General features: G+C 43.9%; 1 protein-coding gene across 1 annotated transcript in view; it reads right to left on the bottom strand.

The window, feature by feature from the left end:
- Nucleotides 1-211: 211 nt before the first annotated feature.
- LOC126458624 (uncharacterized) overlaps nt 212-19,696 on the bottom strand; it is a 65,104-nt gene continuing 45,619 nt past the window's right edge. The window contains exons 3-4 of the mRNA XM_050095791.1: nt 6,431-6,670; nt 212-497 (exon numbers count right to left, since the gene is read on the bottom strand). Coding sequence (XP_049951748.1) covers nt 375-497; nt 6,431-6,670 — 363 coding nt within the window. The 3' untranslated portion in view covers nt 212-374. The remainder of the gene's footprint in view (nt 498-6,430; nt 6,671-19,696) is intronic.

Raw genomic sequence — 19,696 nt, 5'->3', positions numbered from 1 at the left:
AGGAAAGGCTTGCAGGAGCACTGTAAGGAGAAGAGAGTAACTGTTGATCATTTCAATAAGTAATTGTTTCTTCTCCTGTCAAATGACGCAACTGGATTCGTAACACCAAAACTTCCCTCCATCATTGTGCTGCATATGGTTTGTGCTAAATCGTAAGTGTTCCAGAAGTGTGTACCGGTCTTCAAGTGAAATTTTGTGGTGTAACACATAATCAAATTATAATACTTTTTATTCCAAGTGTACATACAGATACTTACTGAACGATCTTGAAACTTTATTTCAGTGGTTGTGTCTTTGGTATAGAAAATATGTGTGCAACTGTGACACATAGGCAAGATTATACAGAAAAAAGAAAGAAAATCTGTTAGATCCGACTACGTTATTCGTGCTGCCATCAGCTTTGTGGTGGGCGTACTGCTTCTTTTAATGTCCGGATCGTCGTATTCAGCATATGGTACTTCAGCCAGCATTTCGAAACCAATTCGTTCAGCCAGTACCTGTGAACAAAGACCCAATTACAATGGTATCCAGATCCCAGCCACCCGAAATCGCAGTTAGTGCTGCATGCCATAAGCAAGAAATGAGTTTTCGACAATAATGTATGTCGAGGATGGTGGAGAGCTTAAAGAAAGGCATATAAGATAAAGAATCTCCAATCGGAAGAGTCCTATTGAACAGGTTTAAGCCAAAGTAACTATAAGGTAAGAAGACAGAAAGTAGGACTTTATTTCATCCCTGATCTTTGAAGGTCATGAAACCGAAAAATCGCTTCCATAGCTATTCCCTTTTCCCTTCCTTATCTTGTGTAACAGAAGCACGTCGATGATATTTGAATCTTATTGGCCATGAGGATGAGATACTCTTGCCAAAGATGGAGAAGAGCTTTCTGTCTTTAGTATCTGAGCTTAGCCATATCAGCTGCCCTCAATAAATAGAAATCTCTGTGTGTATAAAGCATAAAGTCTATTATGCAAACAGTAATTCAATATTCCTTTATAAAATTGTTAATCCATTGTGCTTATTGTAATTTATACTTTTTTTTATATATCAGTATCACAATCTGATGAGTCGTGGATACACTGAGGACCATACTCTCCTCTCTATTCATATTATATAATTCTGAAGGTTTTGATTTTACATTTGATGATAGAAAGTGACAGAAAATAACTAATTATGTGTTAACATTGCCAGCAATTACTCGCCAATTGAGAAGAAACAAACAACTGTCCATAGATCTCATTGTGTGAGCAAATAGAAATCAAATTCAATACGATTAATTAATGTTATTGAAGACTGCTGCAGTTGTGAACAGTTGATAAATTTTTCCCTTTTTGTTGATTGATTTTCTTTGTTTGATTCGCGAAATCCGAAATTTAAAATTTAAACTTCTCACAACAGAAACATACGTTACACATCACCTCGTTCAACATGAGAATCAAATAGCGCATTAAACTATTTGCACCTGTGGGTCCAAAATACATTGTGTGATTTAATAAAACATGGAATTTTTCTGACTGAAGGCGTTGTTATTCACACTACCTGTGTTTTAAATGTTTTGCTGTGACCCAACTTGTCCCATTGATAATTTCCTACTATTTCCCGGACACAGCGAACGTACTGCAAATCACCTAGCCTGACGTATTCCGATGACCTAAGAAATTCTTAAAGGTTGACAGCGCTTGTCTCGAAACGCTTTGAGTATAAAGTGAAGCTGCTGACCATGAAACGAAAACTATGACGTGGCTCAATGTCCAAGTGACAGACCATCAATCCAGAGGTATGCAGTCTTGGTCCTGGGATTATTTCGGTTCTTACCGCTTCTTCCATCTCTGGCAAAGATTTGTTGATGTGAAAAATTCCACACTGCACCATTATCCAAAGTCCACATTGAACTTTAGATCCTTCTGTATGTGAAGATAGCCCAAAACTTTTTTTTTTTTTTTTTGAGACAATAGTCTTCTGATTGATTCGATGCGGTCTGCGACGAATTCATTAGAGGCAACCTCTTTATGTCTTCATCTCAGCGTAGCACTTGCGCCATACATCTTCAGTTATTTGTTGGACATATTACAAGCTCTATCTTTCGCTATAGTTTCTACTCTCTAGTGCCATAGAGGTAATTCTGTGGTCTCTTAATTCAGTTCCTACGAAATGTTTCCTTCTTCTTATCGGAGTTTCCCATACGCTCCTTTCTTCTCCGAACCTGCGGGGAGTCTCTTCATTCCTTATCAGTCACTCACTCTTCAACTTCCTTCCACAGCACCACATCTCCAATGCTTTGGTCATCTTCTCTTCTTGTTTTCCCACAATCCATGATTAGCTACCATACAGAGCTATGCTTCAAACGAACTTTCTTGAATATTTCTTTTTAAAATTAAGCCCTATTTTTGATAATACTAAATTTCTTTTGGTCACGAAAAACCTCTTTTCCTGTGCTAGTTTACTTTATACATCCTCCTTGCTTTGTCGGGCATATGTCACTTTGCTTCCAGGGAAGCAGACTTCCTTAACTTCGTCAACTTCCTAGTCACCAGTTTTGATGTTAAGTTAATCGCAGATCTCGTCTCTACTATTCATCATTACTTTAGTTGATCCTCGGTTTACTGTCTAACCAAGTTCTGAACTCATCTGACTGATATTTCCATTCAACTTTTTCACTTTTACTGATGATAGCAATCCCAGCACCGAATAATATTATTAATATTATTTTGCCTCGTATTTTAATCCCGCTACTGTACTAAAGGGGCGAAATGCAGCATTCCTTACACACTTTTTAATCTGAACACTACGTTCTCTATCCAAAATTCTTATTGCACCGACTTGGCTCATGCACACAAAGTATACCATCCTATTCCTATATTTCATTACTATCTTCCTCAAAATATCGAATGCCTTTCACTATTTTACTTTGACGAACGCTCTTTCTAAATAGACAAATCTTACGAACATGTCTTAATTTTTCTTAAGTCTTGGTTCCAGCACTGCCTCTCTGGCGCGATTATCTTTCCCAATGCAAACTTAACAGTTTTCTAACAAATGCTCAACTTTCATTCCATTCTTATGTATATCTTTCTTGTCAGCAACTCAGATTCGTGATCTGTGATGTCGATTGTGTTATAGTTCTCACACGTATCTGTCTTTGCTGTCTTCGGGATTGTGTGGGTGATATTTTTCAGAAATTCTCATAGTATGTCACAAATCCCATAGACTATACACACCAAGTCGTGTGTTTGCTAATTCTCCAAATGATTTCAGGAATTCCGAATGAATGTTACCTGTCCCTTTTACATCAAAAGCTCGGTTAAACTCTGACTCTAATACCGTATCCTCTGCGTCTTCCATATTCACTACCATTTAATCTTCTGTCACGTCATCAGACATGTCCTTCCCCCTCGAAGAGGCCATTTACGTCCTTTTTCCACCTATCCGTTTTGTCATCTGTGCTTAACAGTGGAATTCCCACTGCACACTTAATGTTGACGTCTTTGAATTTAATTTCTCAGTAAGCTGTTTCGATTTTTCTTTGTGCTGAAACAGTCCTTCCGATGACAATTTCTTTCCGCTTTCTTGACATTTGTTCTGCAACCATTTCGCTTCAGCTTCCTTGCACTTCCTATTTATTTCATTCCTTAGTGAATTATATTGCTGAATTCCTGTCTTTCGCTGAATATTTTTGTACTTAGTTCTTCAATCAATTGAAGTATTTCCTCTGTTACTCAAGTTTTCTTCGCACTTATGTTCCTTGTCACTACATTTATCTGTCCAACTTCAGCGATTGCAATTTTTAGATATGTACATTCCTGTTCAGCTTAACTGTCTACTATGGAATTCATTACCGTAGCATCTACACCCTCTGTCTGATCATTATGTAATCTACCATGGAATATCCTTGTATCTCCAGGGCTTTTCCAAGCATAACTCCTCCTCTTGTGGTTTTACAAACTAAAATTCGTTACAGAACGCAGTTAGCCTTTCTTCTGTCTCATTTATAGTACCCAGCGAATATTTTTTTAAGCTCTGTCATCTTTTCCGTTCCCTACAACCGCATTCCAATCTCTCGTAATTATTAGGCTATCATCTCATTTTGAAAACTGTATTACCCTTTCAATATTCTCATATATTGTCTCTATCTCTACATCTTCAGCTTGTGATGACGGGATGTGTACCGATATATTGTTGTCAACATTTGTTTGCTGTCGGTTCTGAAGAGAACAACCATTTCCCTGAACTGTTCGCAGTAACTCAGTTTCTACCCTAACTTACGAATACTACTCGCTTTATACGCTAAACATTCGGTTTATGCTGATGCTGATATTACCCTACGTTCGCCCTAGGAGAACTCGTCATCTTCTTCCCATTTCTCTTCAGTGACCCCCACTATTTCTACACTGATATTTTGCCTTTCCATTTTCAGATTTTTCTAGCTTCCCTATCACGTCCAAAATTCTGACTTTCCGCGCTCTAACATGTAGAACGCTATTTTTAAATTTGTTATTAAGTTTTTTTGTAGTGGTTTCATCATCCATGGCAGTTTTAATAGGCAGAGGTAACAGTTGCTACTCATTAATGTTCTGATTGTATCATCCAACTATTCACACGAATCAGTCCTTCTTACGCAGCCGGTTTCAGCGTGGAATTGATCACCATGACAGATTGTATGTTAGTTCTTGATATAGTTCAGAACATGCTGTTCACTGGTCTGCGTTTTTAAATTATTACGAGATCAGTCCTTTGAGTAACTGAATTCAAAATACGACTACTATTAGACTCGAAGTATTCAGTCAAATATGTTGGATGTTAGCGTGATCTGATGACAGTAACTTTCAGTCGGTAACTGGCTGTGTAACATAGTAATTTCCTCAGAACAAGTGGGCGAGAGAAACACGCCATTAAAACAAAAAGGCTATGTGATAGTTTGCGTGTTTGATGGGCCCTCATGATGGACTAGCGTGCGAGAAAGGATAGGAGGCGGGGAAGGAGTCGTACATGTCAGCTTTATTAAAATTTATAATTTTTCAGTGCGTCTGGTTTGGATAGCTGAAGAACATCCCCATCAGTATTATCTGAGGCATCTCCAGAAAGAAAATAAACAGGTTATGCAGTGAAAGATGTTCTCTTAGACACTACCTGATCAAATGTATCCGGACGACTACTAGAGTACATTAACGTTGGACGTGTCCACCATTCGCTTTCAAGACGACCTGAAGTCTTCTGAGTGTCTTGACTGTCTGCGGAGGAATGGTGGCCCCTGGTTTCTCAAAAGCCAAAACCAGGAGGCTGACGTCTGGACGTGATACAATCAGTCTCCAAACTGTTCATCTACAGCACGTAGTAAACAGTGCCGTAAAATGTCTTCATATCTTCCGTATTTTGCGTTTTCTTAATCACTGTAAGGGGACCGCTGTCTAACCGCGAAAACCAGCCGCACTACCCCCTTGTGTTCTTTACTGGTCGCACTTCACACGATGGCATGTACGTACTCCAGGTATTCTCTTAAGCCGAAACCTTCCCTCGTCCTGCCACGGGGTATTACAGCACCTGAAGCGTCCTTACCGTTGACTACAGATGTCTGTGGCTCATGACGAGCTGCTCGACAGTGTACTCGATTCTTTTCACTCCCCACGCACAATCATTGTGCTAGCTGCATTGTTTGTAATTGGATCTCAATTCCCAATGGTCCCCCTCTGTCATTATAAGGAGCACGCATGGTATCGCTTTAGCTGTGCTGGTTCCTTGGCTTCTTCACTTCACTGTCACATCACCAACAGTTGGCTTGGATAGTTTAAGAAGGGCTGAAACGTCCCTGAGGGCTTCGTTACTCAGGTGACATCCAGTGACTAGTCTACGTTAGAAGCCACCGAGCCCTTCCGGCCGGGCCAGTCTGCAGCTGCTGCTACTCTCCTGTCTTTCATACTACGACACTGCAATGCCTGTGTCGCTCAGAATTACAGTGCAATGTTCCTTGAGAAATGCATGCATGTCCAAAGGAACAGCCATTATGGTTGTTATGTAATACATGAAGTGTATCCACACTTGTTAGTATGGACAACCATCAGCTGTATGATGGAATGAAAATTAGTCTCGAACCCTGATTTTCCACGGTCACCTTGCCATTAGGCTACACCTGAGCACGATTCACGACCAGACCCAACAAACGTGACAAACGTGGTTCCGACATATGGAAGTAGAGTTTTATACTGGTGGGTCCACCTCTTGTGACACCTAATGGTCAGTTGTGCATTACATAGGAGTGTCCTGATACTTTTGATCACATAGTGTATGAAAACGGAAAATATTAAAAATCGTGTTCTAATGTGAGAACTGACCCGCTCCACAAAGGTTTCACGCGGGATATTAGGTACTGGGAGACGGCAGCTTTCCCCTCTGGGCTGGCGTCGGTAGCGGACTGAGAGCAGGGGGCGGTGCTTACCTGCGACGCCGTGGCGGTGAACCAGGTGAGGGTGAGCGGAATGCCCAGGGCCCTGCACAGGTCCCAGCGCGCCCTCAGCAGCTGTTCTCCCACGCCCTGGCCCCGGTACTCAGGCCGCACGCACAGCCCGAGCGCCGTCAGGTAGCAGTCCACGCCGTAGCGCGTGAACACGTCCGGCTGCACCAGCGACTTGATGTAGTCGTACGCAGCGAATGCTCTGCGCGACCTTGTGCCCTCGTACTGAAAATATTTTATCGTAGTGAGCGTTACGTCTTACATGTGAAGTCAGTTACCGTACCGATTAAAACACCCATTGAGTTATGTTTACACCCGTGACCCCTGAGTGTAGTCGCCCTGCACCTGTGCTTGCCTCACACGCAAGTAGAGGGACACATACAGGTGCATGAATCTTTCTCAGCATGTGCACGTGGTCGATCTCATTCACACCCAGAGCGAATCATGCACACTACTTCAGTGATCGAGCTGCAACTGCAGGTAAAATGCACACATATGACTGTCCAGTGCACGGTGTCCTCCTCTTTTTTATGTAGACTCAGCAACATTGAAAACAGTGCACCAAGAGGGGAACATCTGATACAAATGAAATTTATTAGACATAATGAGACAGATTACAGATTCACCTGATCTCAAAATCAAGACATGTTGTTGAGTGGTACTTAAGATAGGTAAATAAATTAGTGAAATCAATGTGAAGTGAAGTAGAAATTAGAAAATAAATGTAAACTTAGTTTAGTTTAGAAGAGTTACACACTGGCAAACAGCGGGCAGAGCAGCAGTGGCAACGGCCGGTGCTTGCAACTCAGCACGTTCAGGAGAAGCCATCGCCCTCCCCACATAAGTGGAAGCTGTCGATTCAGCCGTCAGGGCATCGCCCGACCGGCTCACGTGTTTCTCAATTGTCGCATGTGAGCAAAGGTCCTCGCCTACATTCCAAGAGCCAATGACCGACGTTAAGAAGATTCTTCGAAAAGCTTTTAAAGGTGACAGAAGAGGCAGTGACCGTGAAGTCGTTCACCTCCAGTGAACTGAAGTGAATGAATACGCGAGACGCAGTGGGCCCGACAGTAGTCCGCAGTTCAGTTTCGGTTCGAGTTCAGTTCCAGTACAGTTCAGTCAGTGCTGAAGACCATTATGTAGGAAGAGACTACATCGTACACAGAAGCACCAAGTCGGCCGCTGTAATGAAATAGCAAGCAGCAGCCTCGCCGCCAGAAGACAGGAGTCAGAAGGTATTTGAAGACTGATTTTTACGTACCCAGGTGACTCGTGAGGACGGGAAGGAGACGGCCTCATATCAGCAGTCACCTGTGAGCTGGTGATGAAGATCTGACAGCCGAAGACTGGCAAGCTGGAGTCCGTTGTTCGAGTCCAGGATACTGGCCTTCCCCCGCCGCGCCGCTCCGCTGGCCGACGCACAACACTGACACACGCGGCCACATAGAGAAGAGAAACACTGGGACACCACATCCAAGGTATCACCATCCGATGCACGACTTCGTTCTCAATAATTAAACAGGCCACCTCACGATGCGCATCTCCAGTCAACTGGACAAAACAGCGACACGAGATACACACCACCACGCTTAATCAGACGCCGCTGCTCACGCAAGCAGAAGGCTTTAGAAACGACACAGCTGCCGCTCTCCCAGCCAGAGCAATCCAGTGAGGAAACCATTGTACAAATCTTCAATAAAAGTTATCTTATGTAAAAATTCTGTTTCATTCTACCTCATACCCGAGCCAAGGAAGAACCCACCCTGCCCACATGTTTTTAAGAGAGAAAAAGTAATTTATTTAGTGTTTTTCACCCCCGCTCATCCTGACAACTGACTAGCATCAAAAGAGGTTACCCAGTTACAATGTAAACAAATACAGCGAGTACAAGTAGACAAATACAGTGCAACTTGATAACACGTTGGATCAGCTGTTGCATGCAGTACATGCCGGAATACAGTCCGGCATCTGATGTCCTGAGGCAGAGAGGCCCACTAATCTTGAACAGTCATCTCCAAATCATGCACAGAGTGACACGGTGGCATCTCGCGTTTCAGCTGGTCTCACACGTGCTCTATAGGACAAGTCTGGAGAGCAGGGTGGAAATGGAAGAGTCGGAACATGGCATAGGAATTCCTGAGCAACTCCAGCTGTATGCAGACGAGAGTTATCTTGCGGGAGAAGTCCCGCTCGTAGATCGTATAGGCAAGGTCCCTCATGGGGTTGAGGAATGTCATCAACATAACTATGCCCCGTTAAGCTTCCACGTACCACAATTAGAGGGCGCCGGCTACGATGGACCTCGCAAACCATTCGGTGGAACAGTGGCCTCCACCAGGCTGCCTCCACAATCGTGTGCATTTATCATCCCTCCCCAAAATCAATCTGGATCCATCACTAAAAACACCACGTTTCACCAGTCTGTGGCTTGTTATTACTGCCGACAGAGATGCCGATGTCTCGGTGTTAACGTGAGCGCACGACAAGGACGACTCGAATGCAAATTCGCATCCGCAGGGCTTCTTCAAATGGTCTGAGGAACATCTGGCGGCCATACATCTGCTAGTATCGTGGAGCGAGTCACTGTAGGATCCCTGCTCGCTTGCCACACGCTCCTTTGATCCTCCCGCCTCGTCGTCTTTCTGGCCGCTTCAAACCCCATTCGTTGCACTTGTGTGCCGTCTTGTGTCCATTGTACCCAATAGCGTCCTAACTCTTACCCTGCCGAACCACACGACGTTTTGACCAGCCGGCAGTTTTCATGCCAATGATCAGGCCCCTCTCAAACTGGCTTAACTGTGAGTTATGTCGTCGAATACGTCTACCTGGCTTTCTCCGCCTATTGACGTCCCCCTCGAGTCAGGATGTGATCGTCACGTGTGTGACTCGTCCACTTTGCGCCGCTTAAATAGGGTCTCCTACCCGACTGCAGCGACACTGCCCGTTCTGTGAACATGGACATTGACGCTTTTATTTGTATATCAGACATCACTATAGTTATTTACAAAGTTTCGAATTTGTACCTTTTTTTCCCCTCTGGGTGCGCTATTTTCGAAGTTCCGGAGAGTATATCAGAGCCAGCCATATGTGCTGCCGATGTGCATGCCCTCTGAAGGCAGGCTGAAGACCTAATAAAGTTACTTACTGCGAGGAACAAAGCACGTGCTAGATTCTTCTAGGAGCATGCCTCCTGGTGCTGGAAGACAGCTCCTCAAAGCCTTAGATGGTCCCAGATTCAATGCCATTAAACGTAACGCAGTACTCTGCTGCGACTGCAGTTGCGCTGGAGCAGCGGAGGCGCGGGCATCACCGGTGAAGCGAGCTACCTTTGCTCGGCCAGAAGAAGAGCCGTGGAGCCGTGCTCGGACTGTGGCGTGACACTAATGCAAATTGTCGTGAGTCGTTACTACCATACAGCAAAACTGTCGCGTCCGCGCGTCATAGGATGGGCAGAAACGGGCACCGCAACCCACCAGGAATGCGCAACGAAAGCGCGAACTGTCCCCCCTCTGTACATTAAGTGCTGCAGAGGGTCGTGGGCAGAGATGTGTGATATCACAGCTAACTGGTGCAGGGAAGAAGTAGGCGTAGAGTCCCTGGACTCAGACGCCACCCTGCAGCGAGCGTGGCTGACCACCGCTGTGGCCGCCCACATTGTTGATCCACCCTCTGTGCAGAAGACGACCGCACCGAAACAGCGCGAGAAGCAATCCAAGGGCCTGGTCAGGAGGCTGCCTTGGATTTTTGATGACAAGACGGTCCAACGGGGGCTTTCATGTGCCGGATTCTGGGGTGCAACTACTAAGCTGCACAACCGGACGAGTAAGAAGAGGCCGCGGCTGTACATCGTCGTAGTGGAAACTGCGACAGATGGTGGCGACATCTTCGGGATGAGGAAGCTCTTAGGCTTTCCTGTCACCGCCGTAGCTCTCCCCCTAGGCATGGACCCTAAGCCACAGCCAAGCTGAAGGGCTTGTGGCCAAAAACTGCCACAACGCGCCGCGGTGCGTAAAGTGGAAGCCGCTCCTAGCAGCTCCTACCAGCTCTGCTCCGACGAGTGGGCTACCACGGCGATCAGGACGCTCAAGGGCATGGGCTACGCAATCCGCTACACAGGGCAGACTCAGCCACGGCCATCGCTGAGCCTGTCAGCGCAGCCAACGAGCGAGGAGCGGTGCCGCTACGCGGCTGCACGTCTGCGATCGCTCGGCTTCGACGCTCCGCTCGCGCACCAGACACCGATGTGCCAGCTGGGCCTTCCCCAGCGCCAAGTCACTACTGACGCAGCGCGGCAGGGCACTCTCACAGCCCAAACTGCAGCACGGACTGATCTCTTATGACACGCCATCTGCTTGCATGATACCCGCTTCTACCTTGACCCATCCTTGCACGACCTATCGCAGTCAGCAAGACATCCGCCACTACTCTTACTACCCGACCTAACTATCGCAGAGGTTTTTTTTCCCCCTTGGCGCTTGCCTTCGCACCTTTTTCCCTCTGCCCTTGAAACAGCTACCCATCGTTCGGCTTTCGACCCAATCTATCTCGAGATGAGCGCGTATAAATGGTTAACGTTAACCAGACGTATCCAAACATCGCAGTACCCACACCCTGCGACACTTCACTTTAGTAAATACTAACCCTTATGCAGAGATGGCAGTAGACCTTTTGAGTTGGCCATCATGCCGGTGCGGGCGTGCAGGGGCTCCACCTCTTACAGAGTTCTGCTGTGGGTCGACTCACTCTCCGAAACAGCCGGATGTTGCTGAGGAGAAAAGCCTCCACTACATCTGGGATGATAATCGAGTTATATCGAAGAGTACATCTATCGCCACGTGGTATCGTGAATCCACCTTGGATGCTATGCTGGCCCAGTTTTCCGAGACAGAAATGAGAGAGTCAGCTAAAGCACACAGCTGAATACCACACCTCGACATCCGCGCTCATGATTATGATCTGTTAAAAGGAGGGTCCAGTTATACGAAGATCCCTAAGGATATAGCTGATAACAAGGCGTGTATTAAGTCCAAAATGAAAAGCATAATGCTTCTTTTGCATGCTCAATCACGCTTGCAAAAGTAAAATTAAACAGATCTCCTGTGCAGCAAGCTACGTAAATGTAAGTTTAACTGTGTTTCTTACTTGTCACTTCTTTTTCCGCGTGTTTTTGCTTTTAGGAACCTTCAATTTTCGAGTACTAGTGATAGTGTTCGATAGATTTCGTGTTTGTTTTGAATTCAGTCCAGAGACAGTTAGTGCTTATTTTCATTGTTTCCAACAAGAAGTGTATAGTACCCACAGTTTAGACAGCTATCAGCCGCCTTTAGTGAATTACCAGTGTAGTTAAAAGTTGATTACTTAACTTTCTACAGTAAATTGTTGATTTATTAGGATGGATAGGACGTGTGACTGCTGTGTACGGACGCAAGAGGAGCTGGCCACTGTTCGCGAACAGCTGAACGTGCTGATGGCTGCAGTCAGCCGTCTTCAGGCTGCTGCCTCGGAGTGTAGCGGCAGTGGGGAGTCTGGTGCGTCGCATGGTACACCCCAGGTGTTACATGCTTCACCCACTGTCCCTGCTGTTAAGACATCTTCACGAGTACCGGGCACAGTTGGGCCATCCTCTCCCCAAAGGGAGTGGCGGGTTCAGCGGCGTTCGCGTCGCACGAGGCGGAGGGTCAATGTGGAGGCTGGCCGTGTGGCATCGCCCGCTCTGCCTTTGAGTGGACATGTGGCCGCTCCTTCAGCAAGGTACGAGCAGGCACACGGCGGGAGGGGTTTATTAGTTATTGGGAGCTCCAACGTTAGGCGGGTGATGGAGACCCTCAGGGAAATAGCGGAAAGGTCGGGGAAGAAGGCCAGTGTTCACTCTGTCTGCTTGCCGGGGGGTCTCATCCGAGATGTGGAGGAGGCCCTGCCGGCGGCGATAGAGAGCACTGGGTGCACACGACTGCAAATTGTTGCTCATGTCGGCACCAATGACTCCTGCCGTCTGGGTTCAGAGGTCATCCTCAGTTCGTACAGGCGGTTGGCGGAGTTGGTGAAGGCGGAAAGCCTCGCTCGCGGGGTGGAATCTGAGATAAATACTTGTAGTGTCGTTCCCAGAACCGATCGCGGTCCTCTGGTTTGGAGCCGAATGGAAGGCTTAAGCCGGAGGCTCAGACGATTCTGCGGAGATCTGGGGTGCAAATTTCTCGACCTCTGCTACCAGGTGGAGAAATGTAGGGTCCCCCTGAATAGGTCAGGCGTGCACTACACTCAGGAAGCGGCTACAAGGGTAGCGGAATACGTGAGGAGTGCACATGTGGGTTTTTTAGGTTAGAGAATTCCCTCCCTAGGCTCGACAAGACGCCTCCTGAGACGCGACAAGGTAGCAGTAGGCAAAACACAACAGGGAATAACAATTTTAATGTGGTAATAGTAAACTGGAGGAGCGTCTATAGAACGGTCCCAGAACAGCTCTCATTAATAAACGGTCACAATGCCCACATAGTGCTAGGGACAGAAAGTTGGCTGAAACCAGACGTAAACAGTAATGAAATTCTAAACTCAGATTGGAATTTATACCGCAGAGACAGGCTGGACAGTGAAGGGGGAGGCGCGTTTATAGCGATAAGAAGTGCAGTAGTATCGTAGGAAATCGACGGAGATCCGAAATGTGAAATAATTTGGGTGAAGGTCACGGTTAAAGCAGGCTCAAACGTGGTAATTGGATGTCTCTATAGGGCCCCCTGGCTCAGCAGCTGTTGTGGCAGAACACATGAAGGAAAATTTGGAAAATATTTCGAGTAGATTTCCCGACCATGTTATAGTTTTTGGTGGAGATTTTAATTTACCAGGTATAGACTGCGCGACTCAAACGTTTATAACGGGTGGCAGAGACAAAGAATCCAGTGGAATTTTTAAGTGCATTTTCTGAAAACTACCTTGAGTAGTGAAACAGAGAACCGACTCGTGGCGATAACATATTAGACCTTCTGGTATCAAACAGACCCGAACTATTTGAAACAGCTAACGCAGAGTAGGAAATCAGCGATCATAAAGCAGTTACAGCATCGGTGATTTCAGCCGTAAATAGAAATATTCAAAAAGGTAGGAAGATTTTAATGTTTAGCAAAAGTGACAAAAAGCAGACTACAGAGTACCTGACGGCTCAACACAAAAGTTTTGTCTCAAGTACAGATAGTACTGAGGATCAGTGGACAATGTTCAAAACCATTGTACAATATGCATTACATGAGTATGTGCCAAGAAAGATCGTAACAGATGGAAAAGAGCCACCATGGTACCACAACCGAGTCAGAAAACTGCTACGGAAGCAAAGGGCACTTTACAGCAAACATAAACATAGCCAAAGCCTTGCAGACAAACAAAAACTACACGAAGTGAAATGTAGTGTGAGGAGGGCTATGCGAGAGGCGTTCAACGAATTCGAAGGTAACGTTCTATGTACTGACTTGGCAGAAAATTCTAGGAAATTTTAGTCTTATGTCAAAGGGGTAGGTGGATCAAAACAAAATGTCCAGACACTCTGTGACCAAAATGGTACTGCAATAGAGGATGACAGACTAAAGGCCGAAATAGTAAATGTCTTTTTCCAAAGCTGTTTCACAGAGGAACACTGCACTGTAGTTCCTTCTCTAGATTGTCGTACAGATGACAAAATGGTAGATATCGAAATAGACGACAGAGGGATAGAGAAACGATTGTACTGAAATGCAGGAGGATCTGCAACGAATTGACGCATGGTGCAGGGAATGGCAATTGAAACTCAATGTAGCCAAGTGTAATGTCCTGCGAAGACACATAGAAAGAAAGATCCTTTATCATTTAGCTACAATATAGCAGATCAGCAACTGGAAGCAGTTAATTCCATAAATTGTCTGGGAGTAGGCGTTAGGAGTGATTTAAAATGGAATGACCATATATAATTAGTCGTCGGTAAAGCAGATGCCAGACTGAGATTCATTGGAAGAATCCTAAGGAAATGCAGTCCGAAAACAAAGGAAGCAGGTAACAGTACACTTGTTCGCCAACTGCTTGAATACTGCTCACTGGTGTGGGATCTGTAGCAGATAGGGTTGATATAATAGATAGAGAAGATCCAACGGAGAGCAACGGACTTTGTTACAGGATCATTTAGTAGTAGCGAAAGTGTTACGGGGATGATAGATAAACTCCAGTGGAAGACTCTTGCAAGAGGGACGCTCAGTAACTCGGCTTTTGTTGAAGTTTCGAGAACATACCTTCACCGAGGAGTTAAGCAGTATATTGCTCTCTCCTACGTATATCTCGCGAAGAGTCCATGAGGATAAAATCAGAGAGGCATACCGACAATCTTTCTTTCCACGAACAATACGAGACTGGAATAGAAGGGAGAACCGATAGAGGTACTCAAGGTACCCTCCGCCACACACCGTCAGGTGGCTTGCGGAGTATGGATGTAGATGTAGATTCCAGAGCACACATCTTGATATGGAATAGACCTTAATATTCGTGGATGTTATAACATAGACAGTAGAGAGTTCCCTGTAAGGATTCAGAAAATACCTAGATTTGAGGCACGAAATCATAAAATATTAGTGCATGTCTATGGCCTGAAGAAGAAGAAAAGAAAGCCAGATGAAGGTTATGATGGTGATGTTGATAATCAGCAAAAGAAGAAGTACAAGCATATTGTAGTGAGACCACTCCATTTCTCTAAATATGCAGGTTAGCGTGATCTTGATGTAAACATGCTGCTCTGCTCTGAAGGTGATAGTCAGCAATACATATGGATCAAAGACATGTCTCGCCTCCTTAAGTCCCAACTCAATAAACACAAGTGTAAACAGCACATTTGCTCCAGGTGTCTAAATACCTTTTCAGAAGAAAAGTGTTTAAAAAGAGGACTGTGAATGCATGAACCTGGTACACGTTGTTATACCTTCAGAAGAAAACAACTTCATTAAATTGAAGAATACTCAGCACCGGGAATGATGTCCGTTTGTTGTATACACAGACTTCAAATGTCTCCTTGCTCCTTTCACCCACTGTGAAGGGAACCTCTTGGCCTCATGTACTACCTTCAAGCAAAAACACCTACTGTATGCAGCAACATACCAAGTTGCATGCTCATATGATTCAAGTATTAACCACTATAAATCTTATGTTGGAGATCGTCCTGCAGTTTTATTGCTCACTAAGCTTGAAAAACTCTCAAGGGATGTTGATAGGTGTTACAGCAATAATGTCCCCACGACCGAATCGGAGGAGAATAAAAAATTATACAATGATGCATTTAACTGTGAGATATTTGTGGGCTGCCGTTAGACAGAAAAGCTGAAATTCCTCGTAGGGACCACTGTCATCTTATGCGGAAGTTCTGCGGTACATTTCACAGTGCATACAATTTGAAGCACCAGTTACCACGACACATACCCGACTTCTTCCATAATTTAACCGCGTATGACCCTCACTTTCTAGTTGAGCAACTGGCCAATTTCGTTGTGAAGAAAGATCAGGTCAGTGACCATGCCTGACAGTGTGGAGAAGCATAATTTTTCTCAAAACGAATTACACAAAAATTACGCTCTTCTTCCTTGACTCTTAACGTTTCATACAGATTTCACTCCAGAAACTTGTTGACACTCTACCTTCGGAGAATATGCATATCACCTGATCTGCATAATCTGTTGAGGAAAAGTTTCAGCTTGTGACTAGGAAAGTTTTCCTTTACGCTTGTCAGGATAGTACGGCAAAACCCTATGAAACCAGGCTACCCGACAATGGCTGTCCATCTATCCATTGACTCAAGAACATGTATCAAAAAAGTGCTACTGTATCTGCTTAAAACTAGTTTTAAGTTGGATGAAAAATAAATAATTTTTCTTCCCTAACGATCCTGGTATACTTTTTCTTTTTGACACCTGCGTCGTTAGTATCTAAGTTTTAACGACGATACTATACCTGCATTCCACTGGAACTGTCTGACTCGCGTACCACAGCCTTTGCACGCTGTCAGCGCAGGAGTAGGGCTTCCTGTGCTATTAATAGAAGTGCTTTCACCTCACCCACAGTGAATTCGCTTTCTCTATTTGAAATTGTGTCTTAAGGGCAGCACATCTTCTAGACGCATGCAATGCAGATCTGAATGCAGTCAATTCTCTTAAATTGTGTGTGTGTTAAATGCACCAACTCTTGTAGACTTGTACTGTGCAATAAAGATGTAACTGCAGAATGTTCAAACATGTATATTTTTTAACAAAAACATAATGATTAGGGTGTGTCCATAGACACGACAGTGTGTCCATAGATACACCAAGACAAATAATCCACTACCGAGAGCGGGGTTCAACGCATCCCTTGATTCAAGTTTTATTCTGTATTTAGATGTGGATAACTTATTCAGGACACCATGCATGATGTAGCCATTACCGATTGGTGGGTTTCAATGAGTGCCCAAAAAGGAGTTAGAGAGATTAGGTAGAAAAATGATGGATTTGGCGGGTGATTCGGATGTAGGCTATTGGATATGTGGTGGAAGCAGACCACATATAGCCTGTTAGTATGCATGAAATGACAAGCGACATTCCATTGTGTACAGAGCAACAATTTTTGCAAGGAAGCACAATCCCTTAAACGATGACAACTGTTGGACATAATCAAAGGTGCATAACTCATTATCGTAATCTCCAGCAGTGCGTCAGTTTAGAGAGGGAACTGCGTAGAATCACCTGGCTATCTCCTTCGGTTAGTCCCCTGAATGAAGGAATACATTGAATTAAATACCCAGAAGAGGGTGGGTGTGATTAATGACTTCGAAAAAGATTTTTATAACTTAATGACTAATTCCATTTTCGGTAAAACCATGCAGAATATAAGAAATGGATGCAATACTTTTATTAGGACCCAATGGGATGGGCGTTTTCGTTGGGACGTAAGAAATTGCATCACCAGACCAAGTTTTAAGTGAGTCGCTATTTTCATGAGAACTTTGTTGCTGTGGAGATGTCGAAGGTTTCATTAGTGTTTATGAAACCTATCTATTTCGAAATGTGTACAGGACATCTCCAAACTCCACATATACCGATTTCACTAGGAGTTTGCTATGATCCATTTTGCGGAACCAAAGTTACTTTATACAGATACATTTAGCTTCATCTATTGGGTAAAGAACTGCAATCCATATGAAGTGATGAGGTGTCACAATAATGAATTTGACACTCATGATATTCAACCAATAATACTAATGGTATTGCTCCTCAGAACAAGAAGGTTATCAGCTTTAGGGGGGTAGGACGTCAACCGGGCTGACTTGCAGCAGGAGAGGCACCACAGGACATTTTAATTTCCACTGTCTATACTTTTACAAATAAATTCATAAAACTTTGTCAGCATGACCAGGAAGGATTCAGAAATCACACTCATGGCAATGGAAGTTCGAAAACATAACGAAGTATTTTTTTTTTTTTTACATGTGAAATTTCATCATTTTTTTCACTTACTAATGGAAGCATTTGTTGTTATAGGTACACTTTTCTTCATAAGTAAGAGAGATTCTTCTATGAATTTTGCACAGCATACAAACCATACTTAAAGGTGTATGGAACTCTAGAATTTTCTAAATCTATTAAAAACTGTGGTAAAAATTGTGGTAATTAACTATAAAATTTGTGTTTTTTCTAAACATTAAGTTTAACATATAACAGTTCATTCGTTTTTTCATAAATTAAATAAATTCTACAGTTTCATACACCTGTCAGTATGGTATGTATGCTGTGCAAAATTAATCGATAGTCTCTCTAACTTATGAAGAAAAGTGCACCTCTAGCAACAAATGCAGCCATTAGTAAGTGAAAAAATTATGAAATTTCGCACGTAAAAAAATTATTTTGTTATGTTTTCGAACTTCCACTGCAATGGGTGTGAATCCTGAATCCTTCCTGGTGATGCTGACAAAGTTTAATGAATTTATTTGTAAACGTATAGACAGTGGAAATTAAAATGTCCTGCGATGCCTCTCCTGCTGCAAGTCGGCCCGTTTGACGTCCTACCCCCCCCCCCCCCCCCCTCTCTTAATGAAAGACGTGGTAGATGAATTGCCGATTGTGCAGTTTGTGAGTCTAATATCCGAAATATATGCATATCATACAACAGATGGGGCCACCGAGAGGCAAAGAGTGTGCAATGTGCAGCATCACATGACCTCACGATCGAAGACTACTTACAGCGCCCGTATGGTGATGTTCGTGGTGCTCCACAGCAACCTCCGCATATGGTACAGCAATATTCGATCATGAGGTCATGAAGTGTACTCTGTCCTGCAGTCTAAAGTCAGAGTGTCACCTCATGACGATAAAAGAGCCATTTGTAATGACGGGATCAAAACCCTCCTACTGCTTACTGGAAACACGAGAGAGGGTGAGGGACTCTGATGATGTGAATGAGAGAGACTGGGTGACTAGTTGAGTGAGAGCTTGTACCCAATGGCGTGGCTCTTTTATCACAGTTCATGAAGCAGTTTGGGATAAAGATTTTAGGGTCACCCAGTTCAGTCACCCAATTCATTGTATTATTAAATTATTTCATATGCTTCAGGTGGAAAATGTTTAGAATCGCCAGTTAAATGTATAAATTAAATCTTCTGTTTGGGTGGAGTTTTACTAGAAATAGTAATGGTGTAAGAGAAACTGTAACCTCTGCAATAGCTATAATCAGTACTGCAATGTAATGCAGAAATTTTCACTCAGCACTGCTAGTGATGTAGGAATATTCAATAAGTGCTGCAATGTAAAGTAAAAAATTTTTCATCCAGTACTATTTTTTGTAAGACCAAGAACTGTGAATAAAGGACTATCAAACAACGACAAGAACTGTGAATTTAAAAGCAGTATTACTTCGTGTATTGCAAAAAGAACTCGATTTGTGAATGGAAAAAAGTATTACTACTGTGATGTGTATGTCTCAATTAAAAATTGCTATTTATTACCATACTTCTTTGTTGTTATTTCACCAATCCCTACCCCCACAAATGTATATAGTGGCTGTGCAAAACACACAAGATTTTAGTATGAAGCATGAGGGAGGTGCTGTTTAAGATGGAGGAAAACAAAATACATGTAATGACTGAAGGGGTGTCGCCTTTCGTGCTGCAGATATAGGTTCTTGGGAAAAGGCGGCAAATGATCGTGTCCGCTTCCAAAGACATACAGCAAACGTGTCTGAAATTATATCACCTGTGCTTGAACAAAACCACAGATGTAGGATCTG

Source organism: Schistocerca serialis, chromosome 2 (assembly GCF_023864345.2).
Source record: "Schistocerca serialis cubense isolate TAMUIC-IGC-003099 chromosome 2, iqSchSeri2.2, whole genome shotgun sequence".
NCBI classification, from domain to species: domain Eukaryota; kingdom Metazoa; phylum Arthropoda; class Insecta; order Orthoptera; family Acrididae; genus Schistocerca; species Schistocerca serialis.
The sequence above is the reverse complement of the archived record's forward strand: the minus strand, read 5'-3'. Positions and strand labels throughout refer to the sequence as shown.